Source organism: Salvia hispanica, chromosome 1 (genome assembly GCF_029641045.1).
Source record: "Salvia hispanica isolate PSC_SH4W2 chromosome 1, Shi_PSC_v1, whole genome shotgun sequence".
Lineage (NCBI taxonomy): Eukaryota > Viridiplantae > Streptophyta > Magnoliopsida > Lamiales > Lamiaceae > Salvia > Salvia hispanica.
This window is the reverse complement of record NC_142692.1, coordinates 9,884,564-9,906,500: the sequence shown is the minus strand read 5'-3', so window position 1 is coordinate 9,906,500 and position 21,937 is coordinate 9,884,564. Positions and strand designations below refer to the sequence as shown.

Here is a 21,937-nt window from a genome sequence, read left to right as displayed (position 1 = left end):
TAGTAGTTTTAAAGCCTTCTCATTTTGGGAAGGGTACCTCAATTCTAGATTACTCCATAAAATTTATAAGAGTGAACTGCACTAATAGTCCCTGATTTTGTCGAAAAATACATTAATAGTTTCTGAAAAAAATTTATATCATTTTTAGTACGATAAGACTAAAGTAACCCTAGGCACCACAAGTATGAATATTTAAAATTTAGATACATTTTGGACCTTTCTACTATCTTTTTAATTTTTTTCATTTTTTCTTTCATCATCATTTTCTTTTATAAACTCACTTTCATTTAAATAATATTTGATGCTTTATGATTTATTTGCAAAGAAAAAATTATATTAAATAATAACATTTTTTATTATAAATATTAAAGTGAATTATAGAAAATTCTTTGTGGTAGTTATTTTTACTTAAATTTTTTAAATTTGAGATGAAAAAATATTTTAGTGAATTATAGTAGCAGTACTTTTATATTTATAAAATGTTACTTTAATATTTAAATGTTATGCTAATTAAAATATAGTATAGTGAAAATTATTTTTAAAATATAATAACTAAAATATAAGTGAATTATATCTAACGTAAATTAAAGCGAATTCTTGCCAGTAACATTTGTTTAATAAAAATATTAAAGTGAACTATAGTAATTTTTTCATTATAAATCTGAATATATGCGTTATTCAAATAATTATTTAAAAAATTTAAGTGAAATAATTCATAGAAAATATTTTTTGTTGTAAATGTGCTTTTATGTATTTTCAAAATAATTGCAAGATTGAAGAGGTATCAAAATTGTAATATCCAGATACCGAAAATGCCCTCCATGGCATTTAGGAGATTTTTTTAATGCAGAGGGGTATAAAAGACTGGCAGGTACCAAAAATATAATTTTTAGGCACCAAATATGATATAAAAAAATTTTAAGGACCATTGGTGCATTTTTCGACAAGATCAGGGACTATTAACGTAGTTCACTCAATTTATAAATGACATACTACTATAATGCTAGTATTTTATATTAGTAATTCTAAAACTTGTCATTTTGGAAAGGAAGTTCAATCTATTTTTTTCACCTTCATGTATGATCGCCTTCAATTCTGAACATCCTTCTATTTTCACATGATATTGACATATGAATACTACCTTCAAAATTCTGAGATCCACGCTCCTTATTTGTTATAGAGTGTTGGGTTTGTATTATATACTTCGTCTTATCTCCACTATTTTCTCTCTTACTTTATCATTTTTTCACTTTAACTATTTATTATCATTTTTATAAAATGAATGCAGAAAAGTCAAAGTGACTTCTAACGTGGGACGGATGGAATACTTTAGTTTGATTGTGAATCTGTCATACAATCATACGCAATCTATCAAAAAAATGATAAAAATCTGTAATTAACATACACAGATGCAGTGGCGTATCCAGGAATTTCGGTTTGGGGGTACGATAAATAATTATAGCGATTTAAATCTTCAATATCCGATCCTTTTTCTTCTTTTAATTTGTTCTCTCAAAATTTTTATTTTTATTTTCAATTAAGATTATACTTTTGTATATAGATGTGAATTATTTTTAAATTAGTGTTACTACTACTTAAATGACATTCATTATTTTCTTACATTTATATATTATAGATAAATTGTTTTAGCATTTATAGTGTGTTATCTTTTAATAATTTATCTTTTTTTGGGTTATTTTACCAATAAATCATCATTTGGCTATTTGAGCAATGTTTCAAATATTTAAAAAAATAGAAAATAAAACAAATAAAATACAATAGAATAAATTAAAACAAAAAGTTAATATTAAAATTCATTAGAAAATAACTAAATGCATAATGCTTATAAGATAAGAAATTTTTTTTAAATATAAATGCATAAAATGTATAAGATGAATTTAAAATAGAAATATATGTAGTACAAAATAAGACGCATTAGAAGAGAAAATGAAATTCATTAAAAATAGTTAAAATACTTTTCAAGAGAATTACCTAATTTGAAAAGAAATAAAATAAATGCATAATCTTTTATTAGATTGCTAAAATAGTTACATAAAAGACTTAAAACTGAAAGAGAAAAATACGGAAAAAATGAAGGAAACTAAACGGAGTAACAAGAAAAAAGGACTGAAATTATGAACTGAATGAGAATCGAACTCGGGCTCCGAACTTGGTAAAGGAAGATTCCACCGCTGGGCCAAAGAACTAACTTGGTTATTAATACAATATATAATTCTAATATTTCATTTTGGGGGTACAATCCTTAGTGGATACGCCACTGCACAAATGAATGGAACATGGGGTGTGGAAATCAAGAAAGATGTACAATATGGTAATGGTTTGATGTTGGAGTATACACCAATATTTTATGCATTATTATACAGGCACAAAGTTATTAAAGAGATACTATGATGCTTTTATATTCATAAGACTGAGTAGCGTGTTGAAGGCATTTATATACACAAATAATATCGAAATAATATTTATCCTATTCTATCAGCCAACGCAACAAAATACTAAATGACATTTTTATACAAGTTGTATTCATAAGTATCAAACCTGAGCTTCCAAGCAGAGTATCTGATTAATTCTCTTCAAATTTCTTCCAAGCTTATATAGAAATGTTCAGATCACATCCATTTGACTTGGAGGCGCTGAAACTTGTGATCCACTACCACATTCTGGAATATCTGCATTTTACTGCACTAATATTACAGACGATCTAACATTCTGCTGACTCTTCCTTGCAAACAAATGGATCCAGCGAACTAGCAATGCTCGACTAAATGTGCAGCTTTGATCTGATTGCACCTGAGGCACACCATATCTTTATTATTTATGGCTCTTATTTCGTAATCATATTTGAAATCATATAAAATATTACACATTTTGTTTTTTCTATTTCTTTAAATAATTCAAACTTTGGGTTAGCTTAAGTAAATATAATTCTCCATTTTATATTTTTAGATAAGAACCTCCATTTTATATTGTGACTTTTTTAAGTAGTTACACTAGAAATTAAAATAATTCATTTTTTGTTACGACCGCACTTGGCTAGGGATAGCAAAGACGGGAAACCATGACTAAAGGTGGGAAATAAGAGGAGGGGAACAGAATAGGGATAACAATGACTGAATATTTACTTAGAAATAAAAGGAAACAACTTCAGATTAACACTTCATCACTAGAATTTGAATGGAAATCTTGCTTTTCAACTTTTCAAAAACCTTATTTATATATAGATATTTATCAGAGTATGGAATGACAGTCGATGCTATCTAGAACCTTAGTATGCAGCGGAATGAACACGGTCACATGTATGGAGACATGCACCGCCGAGAGTCTCTACTTAAAATAAAAGGGAAATCATAACTCTGCTTAGTATTCTCCATCATCACTGCTCAACCTGCACATTTAGAAATATATGCAGGGTTGAGTACAAAGATACTCAGTGAACACAATGCCGAAATATACGTTGAAAATATTGTCATGCCATCACAGTAACACTCGAGAGTTTTCGCTTAAAAGGCCCGAGCTTACTAAATTCTTTGTGAGCTAAAGTTCGATTGATCAATCTAAGTTCTTTATGTACTTCTGCCATATCTGAACACCAAGTGCCATGGCCCGTGGAGATGGTGCTCTCCCACGGTCACCTACATCTTTCTCCAGCAGGGGAGGTGGCCACCTCCCAACAGCCTCCACTTATATCATCTTTGTGTCGTGGAAGGTGGTCACCTTCCAACGGTCACCTATGTACACTAATCCGAGGAGGGACACCACCCTCACTCGGACCCGAATTCGATTCTTATGTTCCAACCAAATAGATAGGCTTCATACACATAAAATAAATCATTTATGGCAAGACAATATCATTTGCATAACTAAAATATTCACCTCGTGCGTTTAAATTCCTTAACTTGACTTTTCTTACTCCGACCTTAACTTGCTCGTAGATATAGCCCATTGAAAACAATAACATATACTTAATCAGACTCGAGAAAATATCTACTTAGAATGCATGCTCTTAATTAATCTCTTTCCATTATCCGTTCATCCTTAGGAAATTTATGAAATTCCTTAGCAATTAAATCAGAAGTTTAATCGTTTCTGTTAACTCCGTCGGAACTTAATCCCTTATTAGAGTTGATTATTCAAGAAAGAATTGAGAAATTTCGGAAAAAAATGTCTCAAGATTTAATAAAATTAATCCAAGAATTAATAACTTAGAACCTTGATTTAAAATCTCGTGAGCCATGCTTAATTGAATTTTTCTGACTTTAATTGAATTGGCCTACTTAATTAAAGCAATTAGTCCAACTCACTTCTCGCACAATTTGAGCTCAAACATAGCCCAAAGAATCAAGACTTCAGACTGATATACTTCCCCTGTTCACTCACGTATCTCTCTATCAACTTTCGCTCTCTCTCAATAATTTCTTCCGCCCCAAACAAAGCAAATCAGTGCAGCTTCACTCAGCGGCGCCAACACCGCCAGCCACCACCCTTGAAACTCTCGCCGGAGGTGAGCTCGACAAAGTCAGCTCCTTCCCCTCCGCCTACTCTCTCTCTCTCTCCCTCTTTCACCCCAAAATTTGCTCCCAAGTTTAGACACCCAAATTGAGGACCTCCGCCGTCGATTTGCGCTATTTCTCTGCCACCGTGAGGTATCGTCGCCGTTGCTAGGCGCCGCTGCGTCGCTGCTTGGCAGCAATCGGCCATCTCGACTTCAAAGTTAAGTCTTAAATCTCGTTTCTATCCTTAAATTGCAGTTATTGAAATAGAGTCATTCGAATTATTAGTTATCGGTTTAGTGCATGTTTGGAAGGGGTTATGACTCATCTAGGGATGGAACTTTATGAACAAAAATGTCATTTTTGTTCATAAAATTTCATCCCTAGATGAGTTATCACCCCTACCAAACATGCCATTAGTTTCAAGCCTTTGTTGGATTTCTTGCTTGAATTACAGCTTATGCAACTTATACAAAATTTCTATGTGAACATGATGAAGGAAAAGAGATTTTGAAGCTGGATGGGCTGTACCTTTCTTGAGGGAGGAATTGTTTGAAGATATGGTATCCACTCCAAAATTGACAGAAACTCTCGTCTCTCTGTTCTCTGTTCTCTCAATTCTCAGTTTTATACGCGAGTTAGTTGGAAAAATTGGGGGTGAGAATTGCGACGTGTAACAAAGAGAAGAATGGGGACGCGTGGAGTGGGGAAGAAAAGCCACGCCTAGGATGAGAAGGAATTGATAAAATATAACTGAATTAGCTTAACAATTGGACTCCGAAAAGATACAGAGCATAAAATTTTCTTTTATTAACTTTAGCCCAATTGCTTTTAGAAACAAATTCTTTATTTCTTGAATTTAAATTTGATACGATCATGGAAGCCGTGCGTCAAGGATTTCAACTACAACTGGATTCAACCGGAAACCGCCCTATCAAGATGATATCCGAAAGCTATGAAACTTCCACCATCGTCTTCGTCTTCGAAACAGCTTCGCGTGGCTTTCTTGCACATCTCAATCGGAGTCCGAATGAGGGAGTTATGACGGTTTTACAGAAGTCGCGCAGAACTGGCGGATAGTTCCAGAAGGAACACCCGGCCGGGTGTTTTCAATCTGAAAATCATCCGACCGGGTGAAATGGCAAAATGGCGAGGGAGTCCAGAGAGAACACCCGGGCGGGTGTTTTGCACCCTGCAATTCACCCGACCGGGTGAATCACCCGAGACTTAGATTTTGTGGGCCTTTTTCCATATTTGGACTCTTAGTATAAATATCTTTTAATGTCATTTTTCATTCAAGATTGGTGATTGAATTAAAGTTATCTCCCTAGTGAGTTTTTCCTCTTTGAGGAATGTATCTAATTTATTCCTTAAAGGTTGCTTGTCTCAATTTCATAGATTGATTCAAGTAGAGGTATGCATCAATGGAGTGTATTCATTGAGTAGTGGAGCCAATGGAAGATAGAGCTATTGAAAGTTGCCTAGGGTTGTTTCCATTCTTTTGGTCAAGGTCCTATGGTCATAACTCTTTTATCTCATCATTATACACATGCTTTCCATCTCTAATCTACCATACATTCTTGTTTAGATTCAATTTTTGTTGGTTGGATCTTTATTATCTTTTGTTTGTGTTGATAATTGAAAATAGCCTCACAAAAAATACTTTAGATCAAACATCAAAGGGAAAATTCTTGGGAAATGGGTCACAAAATATATGGATCCTTATCATTTGGTATCTAGAGCCTAGTACCCATTAGGTGTTTGATCTATTGCTTCCTTGAGTTTAATTTTTTTCCTTGTTTTGCTCTATTTTTTATGGGATGATCGGATTGATCAAATGTGCTTGGATTAAGCTGAAATTTGGTTTGTATGATCTATGTTATGTGTCCTAGCTACCTGAAAAATTTCATCAAAATTCATTCGTTTGCCTAGTTAACTTTGGAGATTAACATCATTGCCCTGTTTTGACATAGTTGGGGAAAACCATACAAAACCTATCCAATTATCAAATCTGACTATATATGAATATTTTTCCCTTGATATATACTTGATTGTGAATATATCCACCAAAATTCATCCAAATTGGGCGTGGGGAACAATACCAAAAAAATCCATAAAGATTAGCCAAATTTCAGCAAAAAGCTTCATCCAATGTCTTGTTTTCTTTGGTGTGTGTGTCTTCCTTAGTCTTTTTCTTCATTGCTTTCATATGCTTAGTCATTATTACTTTGATATTTACTATTTGGTGTCCATATGTTCTTGAGGTGTATACCTTGATTGAGTTGTCCTGGCGCCAACGAGTGGGAATTGGATCGAGAGTGTGTGATACTAGCCCTACTATATTCTAAACCTACTGAGTGACATTGGTGAGTGACTTGAGGGGGTTGGGATACTACATTGGGGTGAGTTAGCTTTTTAAATCTCTTTTTCTTATTTTTACTAATCTCTAAGGCTAGTCTCATATAGAGCTCGATTGAGGCCTACCTACCTACATGGTGGTGTTGACACGAACCAAAGAGGTAACTCATCAAGTCATTTGACTACATCCTCTTCTTTCCATTTCTCACATAAGCCTCATGATGTATATGGAAATGTCTCCTCTTCGATGAGCTTAAACCAAATTAGTAGGGAAAAATAACGAGAGAGAGAGAGAGAAAAGGCTTGAGAGTGAAAGTGAGTCTAAAAAACCAAGAGAGTGTGATAAATGACAAGAGTGTGTGGTGCAAAAGTCAAGAGAGAGTGGTGGGGGTGGAGAAAAGAAAAATATCAAATGAGAGAAAAACCACAAGCACAAGTGAGTAAAGGGTGCTTGTTAGATTCTAAGGCCAACCTTGGGTGGGCACCAAATGATCTTTTGCCTCTTGCCCTTGGTGAAGAAAATAAGTCATTTACCCACTAACACTTCTTCTATGTCTTTTTGTGTTAATGAATGTGTAGGAAATTTAATTGAAGACATGGAAGTGAAATATCAAATTGCACATGGCTTGGAAACTATGCCCCCGGAGAAGGACCAAGAGGAACAAGGGCAAGTGGATGAACTCCTTGCCCAAGGTTCAAGTGCACTATCCTTGTCTCCTTGTGATGCTCCCTTGCATATGATTACACTAGAGAAGTCCCTCTGTGTTGATAGATTTGTTATTGATGACTTGTGTAAAAAGTGGTCTCATGAGCTTGAGTCTTTGAATGCTAAATCTATCTTTACATCATATGTTGATCCTTTCTTGATAAATCCAAGTGATAGACATGAAATTTCTCTTGTGAAATCTACCTTGAATGTTGGAATGACTTCCTTTTATGCTAAGATGCCTAAGCTTTCATTTGTTGGTAATTTTGAGCTTCATGAGTGTGCGGATGAGAATAGTAGGACCAAGAAGAGTGACATGGATAGTGACTTTAGAACTTGGTGTTTGCTATGTTTTCATTGCAAGGTGGTTAAACCCTTCAATGGGATTGGAGTGTTCTATGGCCGTTTTGTGAAAGATTTTTCCACTCATATGTCTCTTGAGGATGATGTTGTGAATATGGGCATAAAATTGCATTGTTCCCATAATTGTGGTCTTGTTTTTATATTGTTGGAGGAATTGTGTAAGGCCTATTTTGATAAAAATCTTATGATGCTTACTATGACTTTACACAAGTTACATATGCATGATGTTGTGCTTATCATACATGTGGAGCATAAAGATTTATGGATACATTGTGCATATGCTTTTGGCCACTTTTTGAAATTGTTGAAGCAAGTGAGTGAAATCCATTGTGATGAACTTTGTTTGTTGAATGATAATTCTTCTTGCAAACTTGATGTGTGTTGTGATTAACCTCCTCTATATTTTGACCAAGAGTTTGTCAATTTGTGGAAGATAACTTTTTATTTGAGCAAGAGTGGTGTGTTAATGATTGAAAATGATTGTTCGTTGCATGAGCGTGCGAATAAGATTTTTGTGCTTAGACCTCTCTTGATAACTTTCCATTTTGCACCATATGAGGACCCTTTCTTATATATGCCTAGTCTTGATGAGAATGCCAAATCTTTTGTCAAGATGTTCAATAATTTGGGCATCATTTGTATGGGAAGGATCGAGCCAAATAGAAACAAGGTGCCTGGGGCATGTGTGTTTTGGCATGTTGATTGCTTTTATTGCATGTCCATTAAACCGTTCAATTGAATTGGGATGTTTTATGGTCTTTTTGTTAATAACTTTATACCTAATGGCTTGGTTTATGACGGCAAAATTCTATAAATGGGGACTTCTACAAAAATCGTTCCACCAATAGGTAGGTTTTTTTTTTTTTTCTGGAAATGGGTGATACGCATTCTTAAAATGCGTATTTGAAATACGCATTCTAAGAATGCGTATTTAAGCTCGGGTTTTTGTTCGCGAAAAAAAAAAGAAAAAACGGAGTTGAGAAACGCATTCTAAGAATGCGTATTTAAAATACGCATTCTGAGAATGCGTTTTTCCCCTTCATAAAGTTAGTCCATAACAGAATCGGGCAGAAGCATTCGCGAAAGAGAGAACATAAAGCATTCTTCGCCCTGCGCCGCTGCCTCTCCGCCGACGCCGCCACCGCCGCCCGGCGCCGACAATCCCGTCGAGTGTCCGCCGACGCCGCCGCCGGTCCCCCGCAACCCACGGTTAAGTATACCTCTCTCTCTATCCATATTTTCCTTTGCCTAGGGTTTGTGCATTTTTGTAGATGTCTTCATTGTGTTGTCCAATTGTATACAAGTTTTGAATTTGGGTGGATGAAACTATTTGTGTTGACCAATTATATACAAGGTAGAACTCCATTGATTTTATCTATTGTAACTGATTCTTCTTAGTTTAGATGATGATTATGAAACTAATTGTGTTGTCCAATTATATAAAAGGTACCTATTGTATTGATATTTGTTAGGTATAGCAATGGCATCGTCATCAACTGGGGAGGATCCTTTGTATTGTGGTCCCGAAGACCCGAGCGTTCTTTACTTGCAACCGCATCACATAACCGAGAGCATAATCTCTGAGAATGATACCGACACCTTCCCACCGCGCAAATTGGATAATAACATTTTTCAAGCTCAAATGCATGACCGAGTGTTGGGGCATATAGAGCGGATGGGTTTTGGTGGCATATACCACTGTGGAAAGCCGAAAATGTTGGACGCTTCACTTATCGGGGCATTGATTGAGAGGTGGCGTTAAGAGACACACACGTTTCACCTTCCAGTTGGTGAAGCTACAGTGACCCTTCAGGATATCGTGGTGCTTTGGGGTTTAAGGGTCGATGGTGAACCCGTTATCCTTCCACAAGTGAACCACCCAAGGCAGTACTGGATGGAAACGTGTTTGTCGCTTTTGGGTATTGAACCTAGTCAGGCTGAGTTGAAGTTGGGAGGATTTAATGCCTCTACACTGAAGGATGTTGTTCGCCACCGTCTTGACGACGATCTACCTGAGCATTATTACATGCAGCATGCACGTATATTTGTGCTACTCCTACTAGGCTGTTTGATCATCCCAGACACTTTGGGGAGAAAAAATCCTTTCCACCATATTCTGTTACTAGTTGATAAGGATCAGTGTTCACGACTGAGTTGGGGTGTAGCAGCGCTTGCCACTTTATATCACTATCTTTGTGAAGCTTCGTGTCAAAAGAGGAAAGATATCGGTGGCCCATTGGCCCTTCTACAGATGTGGGCCTGGGAGAGGATACCCAATATTCGACCTGAGATTGTTGATAGGGTTGAGTATGATGGTACGACACCCTGTGGCATAATGTAAGTTAAATCTTTATTCTTTGTCAATAACTTATCTATATCTCGTGTTTATAATTTTTTCGTATTATTTGGAATAATTAATTATTGTTTTGGAATAATTAGTTGGAGGGGGCGATTGAATGTGGGTAGAGCGCCGCTACATGTCCAAAGTTATTATAGGGAACAGTTGGCTCATTTGCATGACAATCAGGTGCCACTTTTAAAAGATTTCATAATCTCCTTTCTTGAAAATTTTACTTTTATTAACCTTTTTCTTTCAGTTTATTTGGGAGCCGTATTTGGGCCGTCCTCTACCAGATGAGTGCAAGCGTGGGATGAATGTGTGGGGGTGCACTAACTACCTCATTTGCTATCATATTGTGGAGCCGCATTGGGGTCATCGAGTTACGCGACAGTTTGGATTCCCCCAACAAATATTTCCTAATGAGACTCAATTCCACGTTTTTGAGAGATGGGAAAGTACGCGGCGAGGTAAGTCAACTACAAATTGGGTAGCTCAACACGCTAACTACATTCAATATTGGAGGAACCGGGGAGAAATAGAACAACGGGTGTATCCAGAAGCCTCGAATACGGGCTACATGAATTGGTTTCGGACCATCACTGTAACTTACATTACTAGACCCGGCATCCATGGCCAGCCAGGCATCCATGAGACTGCCTCTACACATATGATGATGGTAATAAGTATTTTTTTTTATCATTGTGCTTATAATGCATTATCATTACTAAAATGACTTGTTATGTGCAGATGGAGACGTTGGTCAATGTCTACCATTGCCTTAATGGATCTGAGACGGCATATCATCCGGACATCCAACGTGCTCTGAACATGGTGTCGTCTTGTATGAGAACATGTGGGGAGGCTGAATGTCTTGATTTTGTGCCTACCCAGCGATCAGCGATTGACACTACAAGACCAATCATTCAAAAAGGTAAGCGCGAAGGAAGGAGAGGTGTCCGTATTGGCGGACCGGGGTCTAGACGGGATGCAGGTTTATCGCAGATGGCATGCTGGATCCTCTTCACAGATGATGGGTGACGATTGTTATGCTGATGTTAATCTTGATGAATATTTTGGAGTCAGATTACAGACACCAGAGGAGGATGAGGCTGAAGTGGATGATGATGCTGAGGAAGATGAGGCACGGGAGGCAGCTTCAGATGATGATGCTTGGCGCGAGTCACGCACAAAGGCTCATCATGAGTCTGGGGAGCCGGCTCGTAAGGAGTCAGGGGCAGCTTCCTCCAGTAAAGGATTGGCGCGGACTATAACAAAATTCTTTACTAGGAGAACATCCTCGCGTACATCCAAAGGGGTAGCTGCAAACAAGTTTACACCAAGTGGGTACAAGTAGTTTGTGGTGGTATACAGTTTAGACATTTGGTTTAATTAGATGTAATGTAATGACAGCTATTTTAATCAGTTTTTAGTTGCAATATGCCAACAATCTAGGCCTTCGAGTTCAACTACAAACCAACATCAAAATAGTAGTAAATAATGTTCAATTACAAACCAACATCAAAATAGTAGCAATAATGTTCAACTACAAACCAACATCAAAATAGTAGCAATAATGTTCAACTACAAACCAACATCAAAATAGTAGTAAATAATGTTCAACTACAAATCAACATCAGAATAGTAGTAAATAATGTTCAACAACAACCCACAAACAATCACACAGTGCGCCCCGTTGTGCAATTACGCCTTTCATGCCCTACTTGTCTACAGATCTTGCAACTCCTCTGTCGCCTGGGTTGGTCAGGTTCATTTTCATCCATCTGGTTTTGTATCCTTGCCTTTCTATATCGACCATGAGAACGAGGAACAAATTGCCCTTCTGAACACTCCAATGTCCATGGTGGTATCTCCCAATAGTCCTGATGCCTAAGTGAACGAAAACCAAAAGAATATTGTTTCACCCAATTTGACTTCATATAGTTCTTACTCACAAGGCGTAGAATGTTATCTCCTCGATCTCTGGCAACTGCTGCAGCGTGTGAACAAGGCAACCTCCACATCTGCCACTTCCCACAACTACACATTTTTCTCAAATACATGACCTTATAAGAGTTTCCACCCTTCCCTTTGGATTGTGCCTCAGATAAGACATCATACCTGCCCTCATGGATGTTTACTCGTCTAACCACATGTTTTCGGCCTCTTGCATCATTTCCAGTCAATTTGTCATGCGCCCATGGAGTCAAATCAGTTTGACATTGTGCCGCTTCTGTTGATCTTGTTTGGAACCACTTAATTGTTCTCCAAAATGTTAAATCGATACAAGCCCTAATAGGTAGATCTCTGGCTCCTTTCAAGACGTTGTTATATGCCTCTACCATGTTCATCGTTGCTTCACCCCATCTACGACCTTTGTCGTATGTCATTGTCCATTGCTCTGCATCAATACGCCCAAGGTACTCAACTGCCTCTGGACTAACATTCCTTAGGTGGCGTCTTTTCCTGAAATATTTTGTCACCTTTGTGGCTATCCCCATTTTCCATACTAGACCCTTCACCCTCACACCCTTGTGATGCTGCAACACATTTTTTCGTACATATACTAAGCAAAATCAGTGTATTTCTCGAGGTGGTTGTTCTCATATATCAGACTCCATTGCATTCAACATTCCTGTGTGTCTATCAGATATAATGCAAACATCTCTATCGCCTTTCATAACATAAAGTTTGATTAACTTCATAAACCAATTCTAACTATCACTTGTTTCATTATCAACAATTGCATAAGCAACAGGTAAACACTTCTTGTTTGCATCAAATCCAATAGCGCAAAGAAGTTTACCTTTGAGTCTGCCCCGCAAATGAGTTCCGTCAACTGCCAGCACTGGCTTGCAAAGCTGAAAAGCCTCCACACTCGGCCCGAATGCCCAAAATACATACTTGAAAAACTTTCGTGTCTCGGTATTATGTCGTTCATCATGATGCCACTCAACATGTGCGCTTCTGCAACTCAATCATATAACTAGGCAAATCTTCGAATGATGACTCCCATCCACCAAAAGCAAGCTCTATAGCCATCCTCCGGGTATACCATGCTTTCTTGTAGGATATTTCAACATGATACTTTTGCTTCACATCCTCAATAATGGAATTAGGCGTATACCCGAGGTCCTTTAGAATATGATGCTTAACACACAAAGCCACCATATCTGATGAGACGTTGGCGTGGTCCCTGGAGTTGGGATTACCTACACAAGTGTGTCTATCAGTCCATTGTCTGATTTCCCATTTGTGGTCGTGCTTCCTCAATGTTGCTCGAAGTTTCCAAATACAACCTGTTTGATTGTGTCGTCTCCTATTTGAGCTCGTGCTCTCCGACTCTTTGGGTGGCTTCAGAGTTTTGCATTCCGCATTCCACTTTGTTGGTTTACTTTCCACCACGTAGTATTCTTTTGTGGATGACTCCAAATGCCACAAAGTAACAGCAGTCTTCAATTGTAGCTTGGTATCAAATTTGGTTCCTAACCCAATCCGTGTAGGATTCTTCTCATCCCAAAACCAACTGCTAGATTCGGAATCATCATGGTTACTTTCATAGTAATTACCTTCTGTCGTCGGTAGAGTACGAAAATAAGATAACTCTGGATGCTCATACTCCTGCTCACTTGGCGGGACTACTGGGACGTACCTACGAGGCACATTCAATGTCTCATTGTCGGATGCATCTTGGGTTGCTTCTAATTCTTCACTCAATTCAGGTGGGGTTGTTGATTTTTCTGACACAAGATCTTCAGATTCAGAATCGTCACTAACTTCATTATGGGGAGATAGTCCCCCATCCCCAAAACGAGACCCACCATCCCCAAAGCCAGGCCCATCATCCCCAAAACCATGCCCATCATCCCCAACATTAGTCGGATCGTGACTAACTTCATTATGTCCAGATGACTCATCATCATATTGTACTCTATCTTGAACTTGTCGTTGTCCCCTTCTAGATTGATAGACAACGACCGTATGTGGAGTACGTTGTTGTGCTAAATTAGCTTGATAGTCAACAAATAACTCAATTTGACCTGATTGAATAGCTGTTGTAAACATATCCCTCATATATGCATCGCAAAGTCGAACGCCCACAAAGTGATATCCATTACCCACTTGAATTGCACGTTTCCATGTCAAACTAATCATATACTCACTCACATTGATTCCAATGCAATCACATATTCTGCTAACCAACTCATTATATGGAACAAACTCATCTAAGACAAGATATGCATTTGCCACGAGTGGCTCATAAGACAAAGCAATTCCTCCAATTTGTACTATTCTTCCATCCCAATATAAAAGGACACAAATAGATTCTGTGTCCATAATCTTGCAATACATACACAACTTTATCTCAAAATTTAAATAATTAAAAATAAACTATATACCAAATCTTACAAATTAACAATTTAAAAGACACTACTTACCAAATCTTAGTATTTAATAACACACATTGAACATACAATTTATACCAACAACCTAAAATTTTTATTTTTAGCCACAAACCCTAAAATCACAATTTTCACCATAAACTATGGATATAATGCTAAATTAAGAAGAAAGCACGTAACTTACCTTGAGGGAGAAACAATTAGATGAATTTGGGCGATTTATGCAAGAATCGGACGAAAATGTGGCATTCTTGGAAGGGATTCGTGGGCAAGGAGGCTGGAGTTCGCGCAGAGGGCGCTTTTGCCCGATTCTGTTCTGGACTAACTTTATGAAGGGGAGAAACGCATTCTAAGAATGCGTATTTGAAATACGCATTCTTAGAATGCGTTTCTCAACTCCGTTTTTCTTTTTTTTCGCGAACAAAAACCCGAGCTTAAATACGCATTCTTAGAATGCGTATTTCAAATACACATTCTTAGAATGCGTATTTCAAAATACGCATTCTAAGAATGCGTATCACCCATTTCCAAAAAAAAAAACCTACCTATTGGTGGAACGATTATTGTAGAAGACCTCACATCTTGTACCTATATTGTGAAGTTATTTGAGTTTTGGTATGAAGGGTATCTTGATGAGCTTGTCTTGATTACTTATGGGTAGGATTTGGACATGAAAGGATTCATTAATTTGTGTTCTCATATTCATTGTGACTTGGCTTTGAGCTTGTGGGAACATGAATTTAGAGGTCCATACAATGTCTTTGGTGTAGTATTGTCTCTTAGAGCCATTAGTGGTCTCAATCTTTATCATCGTACTTTGATATTTGATTTGCTCTCGTTTCATTTTATAGGTGTGCGGAATCCGGATTTGAGGGCAATTCTTTTCCAAGAAGGGGATGATGATATGACCATGAGTGCTAGACGTCAAGTGTCTTCACCTCGACGTGAGCCATGGATTGATTGGGGTCCAAGGAAGAGAGTGAAGACGTGCCAAGGATTCAATAAAGCTAGAGGGTATCCCGAGGATGCGAGGAATAGAGAAGGCTCGGATTTGAGGACAAATCCTTTCCAAGAAAGGGGGGATGGTACAATCATGGAAGCCGTGCGTCAAGGATTTCAACTACATTTGGATTCAACCGGCAACCGCCCTATTGAGATAATACCCGAAAGCTATGAAACTTTCACCATCGTCTTCGTCTTGGAAACAGCTTCGCGTGGCTTTCTTGCACATCTCAATCGGAGTCCGAATGAGGGAGTTATGGCGGTTTTACAGAAGTCGCGCAGAACTGGCGGAGAGTTCCAGAAGGAACACCCGGCCGGTTGTTTTCAATCTGAAAATCACCCGACCGGGTGAAATGGCGAAATGGCGAGCGAGTCCAAAGAGAACACCCGGGTGAGTGTTTTGCACCTGCAATTCACCCGACCGGGTGAATCACCCGAGACTTAGATTTTGTGGGGCTTTTTCCATATTTTGGACCCTTAGTATAAATATCTTTTAATGTCATTTTTCATTCAAGATTGTGATTGAATTAAGATATCTCCCTTGTGAGTTTTTCCTCTTTGAGGAATGTATCCAATTCCTTCCTTGAAGGTTGCTTGTCTCAATTTCATAGATTGATTCAAGTACAGGTATGCATCAATGGAGTGTATCCATTGAGTAGTGGAGCCAATGGGTGATAGAGCTAATGAAGGTTGCCTAGGGCTGTTTCCATTGTTTTGGTCAAGGTCCTATGGTTGTAGCTCTTTTATCTCATCATTATACACATGCTTTCCATTCCTAATCTTCCATCAATTCTTGTTTAGATTCAATTTTTGTTGGTTGGATCTTTTATTATCTTTTGCTTTGTGTTGAGAAATTGAAAATAGTCTCACAAAAATTGTTAGATCAAACATCATAAATGGATAATTCCTTGGGAAATGGATCATAAAATACATGGATCCTTATCAAAATTCCTTTCACAAAATTTGGCAATCAAGACTTTGGTGTTGTGCCAAAACTAAATATATATTATGATTCCTCTTGATCGTCTTAAACGTTCAATACTCTTTTAATCGGTAAAAAAAATGAAGATTAAATAAAAAATTTCGGCTACCCATTCAACGTCCTTTTGAGTTCAATTAAAAAGAAAGGAAAAGTCGGGATGTTACATTTTTAATCTACAATAAAGTTATTTAATGAATTTTTTATTTATATAATAGAAGAAAATAGATCTACCCGCAATTCGCGCATATCTAAAATTCCTGATTTGCCACTGCAACCAAGTCAATAGCGTGCTTTTGCAAGCTTTGTTTCAGTGTCCCCTTCAACCTCACTAATAGTTCCATCCAAGAAAAAAACTAATGTGTCTTAAATAAAAGGATAAAATTGATGGTTTGTGATACGCATTATACCAATAGTGAGGTGTGTGGATCATTTTCATGTAAAATATATATTTTCCCAAAATAATAAAAATATCATTCACTTATATCCTTACATGAAAATAATGATACAAATTAAGTGTCCAAGTTGAGAGTGTAATGCATATATAATCACACAACTAGCAATTCAAGACATATTTGGCTATTCCTAGAAAATGAGTGTTCAAAAGGTAGTCATCCCACATAATGCATTTGGGATCAAAGTTGAATAATTCCGTGTCGATTTTGCTTCCTCCTCTCATTCTCATTCGTAAAGTCTCAGTGTTACTGTCATCAAAGCTGCCAATAAAACATAAACATGTGATTAATATACTAGTACAAAAAAAATAGAGAATTAGATTAATGAAAAATACATACATAGCTTGTGAAAACAAATAAGGCTTGTACAGATCAGCTAGTCGCATGGCATGACTGACTCTTCGTTTTGCATTGGTGTATGAACTTTCAAAAAGGTTGCAACATATCGTGTTTGCCAGTCCAAGCATCTGAAAAACCACACATATATAATTAGTTAATAAGCCATGAGTCAAATAATAAATAAATAAAATAACTAACCTGTACAAATGGCAAGTAGTGGAAAGAAATATAGTTGTGAAAGCTGGCCATTGTATTCATAATAATTGGAGGGCCAATTTTGACAGGTTTGCCGCAGCTATCACTCAATGGATTATTAACTAAATAGCGATGCATTAACCACTTAAGCTCATCGTATTTCACTGGATTACGCCTTGAAGAACCTATTTGGTATACTCTTATTCCCTCTTTTTCACCAATTGGATTTGAATGTGATGCTATTGCTGCAATCATGCAGTTTACCACCATGTCACCTGGTACCTGTAATTTTATTTTTTTCAATAGTAACAATTAATATAACAATCCAATGGAAGCTTTCATTTTTTATTTTTTTTATTTTTTTTGAAGTAGAAAAATGAGAAACGAAACTAACAATTGTAAGTTAATTATTGACATTAGGTGTAGAGGTGAAATTCAGATAATATGATCTGATATTACTATGGAAATTATCCCCTACAAATAGATAAATTAGTACTAGTAGCTATACATAGAAGAATTCCTTCTAGAAACAACATTTTTATTCTTACCAAGTCAATTACCGACTCTGGATCACCTACGAAGAATTTGATCTTCCCTTTACCATATGCAACAAAGATGCTGTCCAAAGTTCTGTTGTCACATATTGGTCACCAACTTTAGTCAGAGTTAGGAGAAAAAAATTAATAATAGTACTATAAAATTACATGCAATTTCAAGCGCATCAAATAATAATATAAAAAAACTTCCTCGTATATCCATTATTCTAAATCGTCTTGGATTAAAATGATATTTCCTCCGTCACATAAAATAGAAACTTTTGGAACGAGCCGGTTTTCATGCTCAATTGGTAAAGTAAAAGAAAGGTATAAAGAAAAAAGTAATTATAGTATTATTAGTGGAGAATATGACCCACCTCATTAGAGAAAAAGAAGTTACCAAAAATAGAAATATGCTATTGTTATGGGACATATGAAAATATAAAGAGTTTATATTTTTATGAGACGGGTGGAGTAATTGCTTGTTCATAGAGATAGATAAATAGAGAAAAAGTATATATGGTACCTTAGACCTTCGATCCAACCATGAAATGGATCTTTGAAAGTACTTGTAATGATAGTGGGACGGATTATAACTACATTGCAATTCTGGTTAGATCTCTCCAATAGCATTTCACCCATTGCCTTTGTGAATACGTATGTATTAGGCCACCCGTGCAACATTGCTCTGCTCATACAATTCAAAATTCAATTTTTCAATATCGTATATTCATGGATCCAAATATTGGTTGGTAATTTAAAAGTCAAATTGATAGTTTTTTTTTTGTTCCAGCAGATGAAATTAAAGAAACCTTTCGATGCCGAAATCCTTCATAGCTCGAGTGATTTCTTTTTCAGACAACTTTTGCGTTTGAAGAAACCTTAATCTTTCCTGAATTACCGACTTCTCAGCTTCTATATCTAAATATGGTATTTTGGCGCCGGGAAGTGTTTCACCCATTCGAAAAGGCTTTTCTGGCATCAATCCCACCTTAGTGCCATGCACATAAGCTACATACATTCAAAACTAAATTAGTGTACATTTATATTATTATAGCCTAAAATGGGAATTTTTGGGAGGGTAACGAACCCGTGGAGACGTGAAGAAGCATCTCTAATTTCGAACATTTAGTGCCAAAGTCTTGAACATGCATGGCCCCCAACGAATTAATTCCATATGCTATGTCGTACCTATATTTCAAAATAAAACTCTAAAGTCAACAACATCCCAAGTTTATTACTCAACAACATCCCAAGTTTATTACTCTATCTAGCTAGTATCCATTGAAGTTAGCTCAACCATAAAAATAAAAAAAAAAGTAAATTAAAAAAATTCTGTTATTAAATTCGATTTAGTAAAAATATCCCACGCACCTCTCATCAAATTTGGTAGTTGCGGCTGAGTTGACAATAACATCAATTTCTCGCCACATTTGCTCTCGAAGTTGTACATCAACTATTCCTAAATTTTCATAACCAACATCGCCCGATATTGCCACAACTTTTGAGGATATCATTGACTCGAAATCTCCCCCACGTTCTTTTCTTAGAACTCGGAAGAGCTCCGTTCCCACAACCTACACACAATTTAACTAAATTATTAAATTTATATTAACAGATAATAGAAATTCAAATTGAGGAATGGTTTGAAACTTCTTAATTACACGATGTCCCAAAAACTCTCAAGTCCAGTTATGTAATGACAGTGTAGTTCTGATAATATTTTCATTGGTAATATTAAATTGTTGATGGGGCATATCGAAGCCCTATTTTCTTAAGATAAAGACTGCGCGTCATTAAATTTAATTAATTAGAGTGAGTAGTTTTAATTAAGGTGATTAATTAACTAATACTCCTAGTATTTGTTGGAGGGCCCACAGCGCATGTAAGCGTATCTCACTTCTTCATGAATAAAACAACTAAACAGAATAACCTATATGGAGTCTAGTTTAACAACCTTACAAGCTACAAGTCCAACTAAACTAATAAAATCTTAAACAACTAAACTTATGGTGCATGCATGAATACTAATCTGATGCAGTTCTACAAGATAACATCGTTTAAAAGACGAAAAGCACAATTTACTATTTTTTTGACTTCCATTAATTTTTTTAATTTTAGCTCAGTCATTTTTTATATGCTTTTTGCATCATGGTCGCCAGGAAATAATAATGAAAAACTTCAAATACATACATTTGTAAGTAAAATAAAGGATCTTGTATACATGCAATGCATATAAGTAAATGAATTTGTTCTGAACAAAGGTTTCGTACCTCTTCTTCCAAACGTTGCTGGACAGATATTTTAGGGCTCGCTCTCATTAGAAGATACAATTTCTTCACATTAGGTTGCAACCGAAGAATCTTCTCTAGAAATACTGAATCAAATCACCAAGCCAAAAAAAAAAAAAGACACATTAGAATCAAGAAGCATTGAGAATAATAACTCGATCTAGAGGGAGCGAGAGAGTACTCTTTGCTAAAAAGCCAGTGGAACCAGTGATTAAAATGGTCTTGCCCTCAAAATGTTGGATAATTTTACTTTCTTCCATTGCAAAAAAAGTTTACTAGCTAAGTTCTTGAAATGAATTAAATTTGGAGGTGCCAAATATGGAAAATTGATGCCTTCTTATATACAGAGTCGTGGTTGAATAATTTAATGCTAAGATTAAGGATTTGGTAAGCTGTACATGTAAGTCATGCCTCTTTTAATAGTAGCTGCGACAGTTGATATGTATACCTACCCAATAAATGCTGCCAAAATCTAATCTTTTACACAATGTAGTTCGGCTACTACAATCTCGACAAGTACCTACATGGACAGTTATTATTCCTTTTCTTTTCTTTTCTTTTTCCTTTGGGATTTAATATTATAAGAAATTCTTAATTCCCCAGTCCCCACCAATACAGATGGCCTATATAACTGTGTTTTTTGTTCAAATCTACTCTGACGTGTATAAATCAATAAGTGGCAGGCGCAGCATGTGTTACTCGTTCGGTGACAACTTTTTCTCCTACACATTCTCACACTATAAATATAGATGCTTGTATGTCTTAATTAACAGTTGATACCTCACCTTCAGTGTCCTTTGTTTAGTTATATCCATTGAATCACTGATCGCACAATTCTCACACTATAAAATCATAAATAGTACTCCCTCCATCCCATTTTAGCAGTCCCGTTGACTTTTCTGCACTTGTTTTGTAAAAATGATAATAAATAGTTAAAGCGAAAAAATTGTAAAGTAAGTGAGAGAATAATGTAGAAAAGAGTCTTATCTACATTATTCTTTCTCTTACTTTACTATTTCTCCACTCTAACTATTTATTACTCCCTCCGTTCCATAGTAATAGAGTCATTTTGTCATTTTGGTACGTTCCATAGTAATAAAGTCAACACATTTTTCCACATATACTTTACTCTCTCTTCATCTCTCTACATTAATCTCTGTGCCAAAAAGTTTTGCCTCCATTAGAGCATCCACAATGGTAATAGGTCAGCCATAGGCCAGCCACTCTCTCTCCCTGCCACGTCAGCAGCACTAAAAATCCACCTGCCACATCAGATTTAGGTCAGCCATAGGCCAGCCGCAATAAAAATAATTCAAAAACAACTACATTTTACGGAATAAAATTTACGATTAAATTACGGAATAAAATATACGGAAAATTCATTCATTTCATTAAAAAAAAGGTACATAGATTAAAAAAAATACATGATTTTTTTTTATAAAAAAGGGCTTCTACACACGA

The 21,937-nt window shown here is 36.4% G+C and overlaps 2 protein-coding genes across 2 annotated transcripts; both read right to left on the bottom strand.

Annotated features, from left to right (window-relative positions):
• Window positions 1-11,955: 11,955 nt before the first annotated feature.
• LOC148933210 (uncharacterized) lies at window positions 11,956-12,777 on the bottom strand. The gene has a single exon (XM_089059592.1). It carries the CDS (start codon window positions 12,775-12,777, stop codon window positions 11,956-11,958), a length of 822 nt encoding a protein of 273 aa, XP_088915718.1.
• Window positions 12,778-17,122: 4,345 nt separating this feature from the next.
• LOC125224177 (fatty acyl-CoA reductase 3-like) lies at window positions 17,123-20,803 on the bottom strand. The gene is made up of 10 exons (XM_048127536.2): window positions 20,658-20,803; window positions 20,459-20,562; window positions 19,560-19,762; window positions 19,276-19,376; window positions 18,998-19,196; window positions 18,712-18,873; window positions 18,198-18,279; window positions 17,653-17,931; window positions 17,455-17,582; window positions 17,123-17,376 (listed from the first exon to the last, which is right to left on the bottom strand). The coding sequence occupies exons 1-10, from the start codon at window positions 20,734-20,736 to the stop codon at window positions 17,217-17,219; spliced, it is 1,497 nt and encodes a 498-aa protein (XP_047983493.1). The 5' UTR covers window positions 20,737-20,803; the 3' UTR covers window positions 17,123-17,216.
• Between the last annotated feature and the right edge of the window lie 1,134 nt (window positions 20,804-21,937).

Excerpts from the sequence above, each read along its gene's own strand:
- LOC148933210 (XM_089059592.1), bottom strand. The coding sequence starts at position 12,777 with ATGGGGATAGCCACAAAGGTGACAAAATATTTCAGGAAAAGACGCCAC.
- LOC125224177 (XM_048127536.2), bottom strand. The coding sequence starts at position 20,736 with ATGGAAGAAAGTAAAATTATCCAACATTTTGAGGGCAAGACCATTTTA. Across the intron at positions 20,563-20,657 it reads CACTGGCTTTTTAGCAAAGA|TATTTCTAGAGAAGATTCTT; the intron begins GTACTCTCTCGC and ends GATTTGATTCAG. Across the intron at positions 17,583-17,652 it reads ACTACTTGCCATTTGTACAG|ATGCTTGGACTGGCAAACAC; the intron begins GTTAGTTATTTT and ends GTGGTTTTTCAG.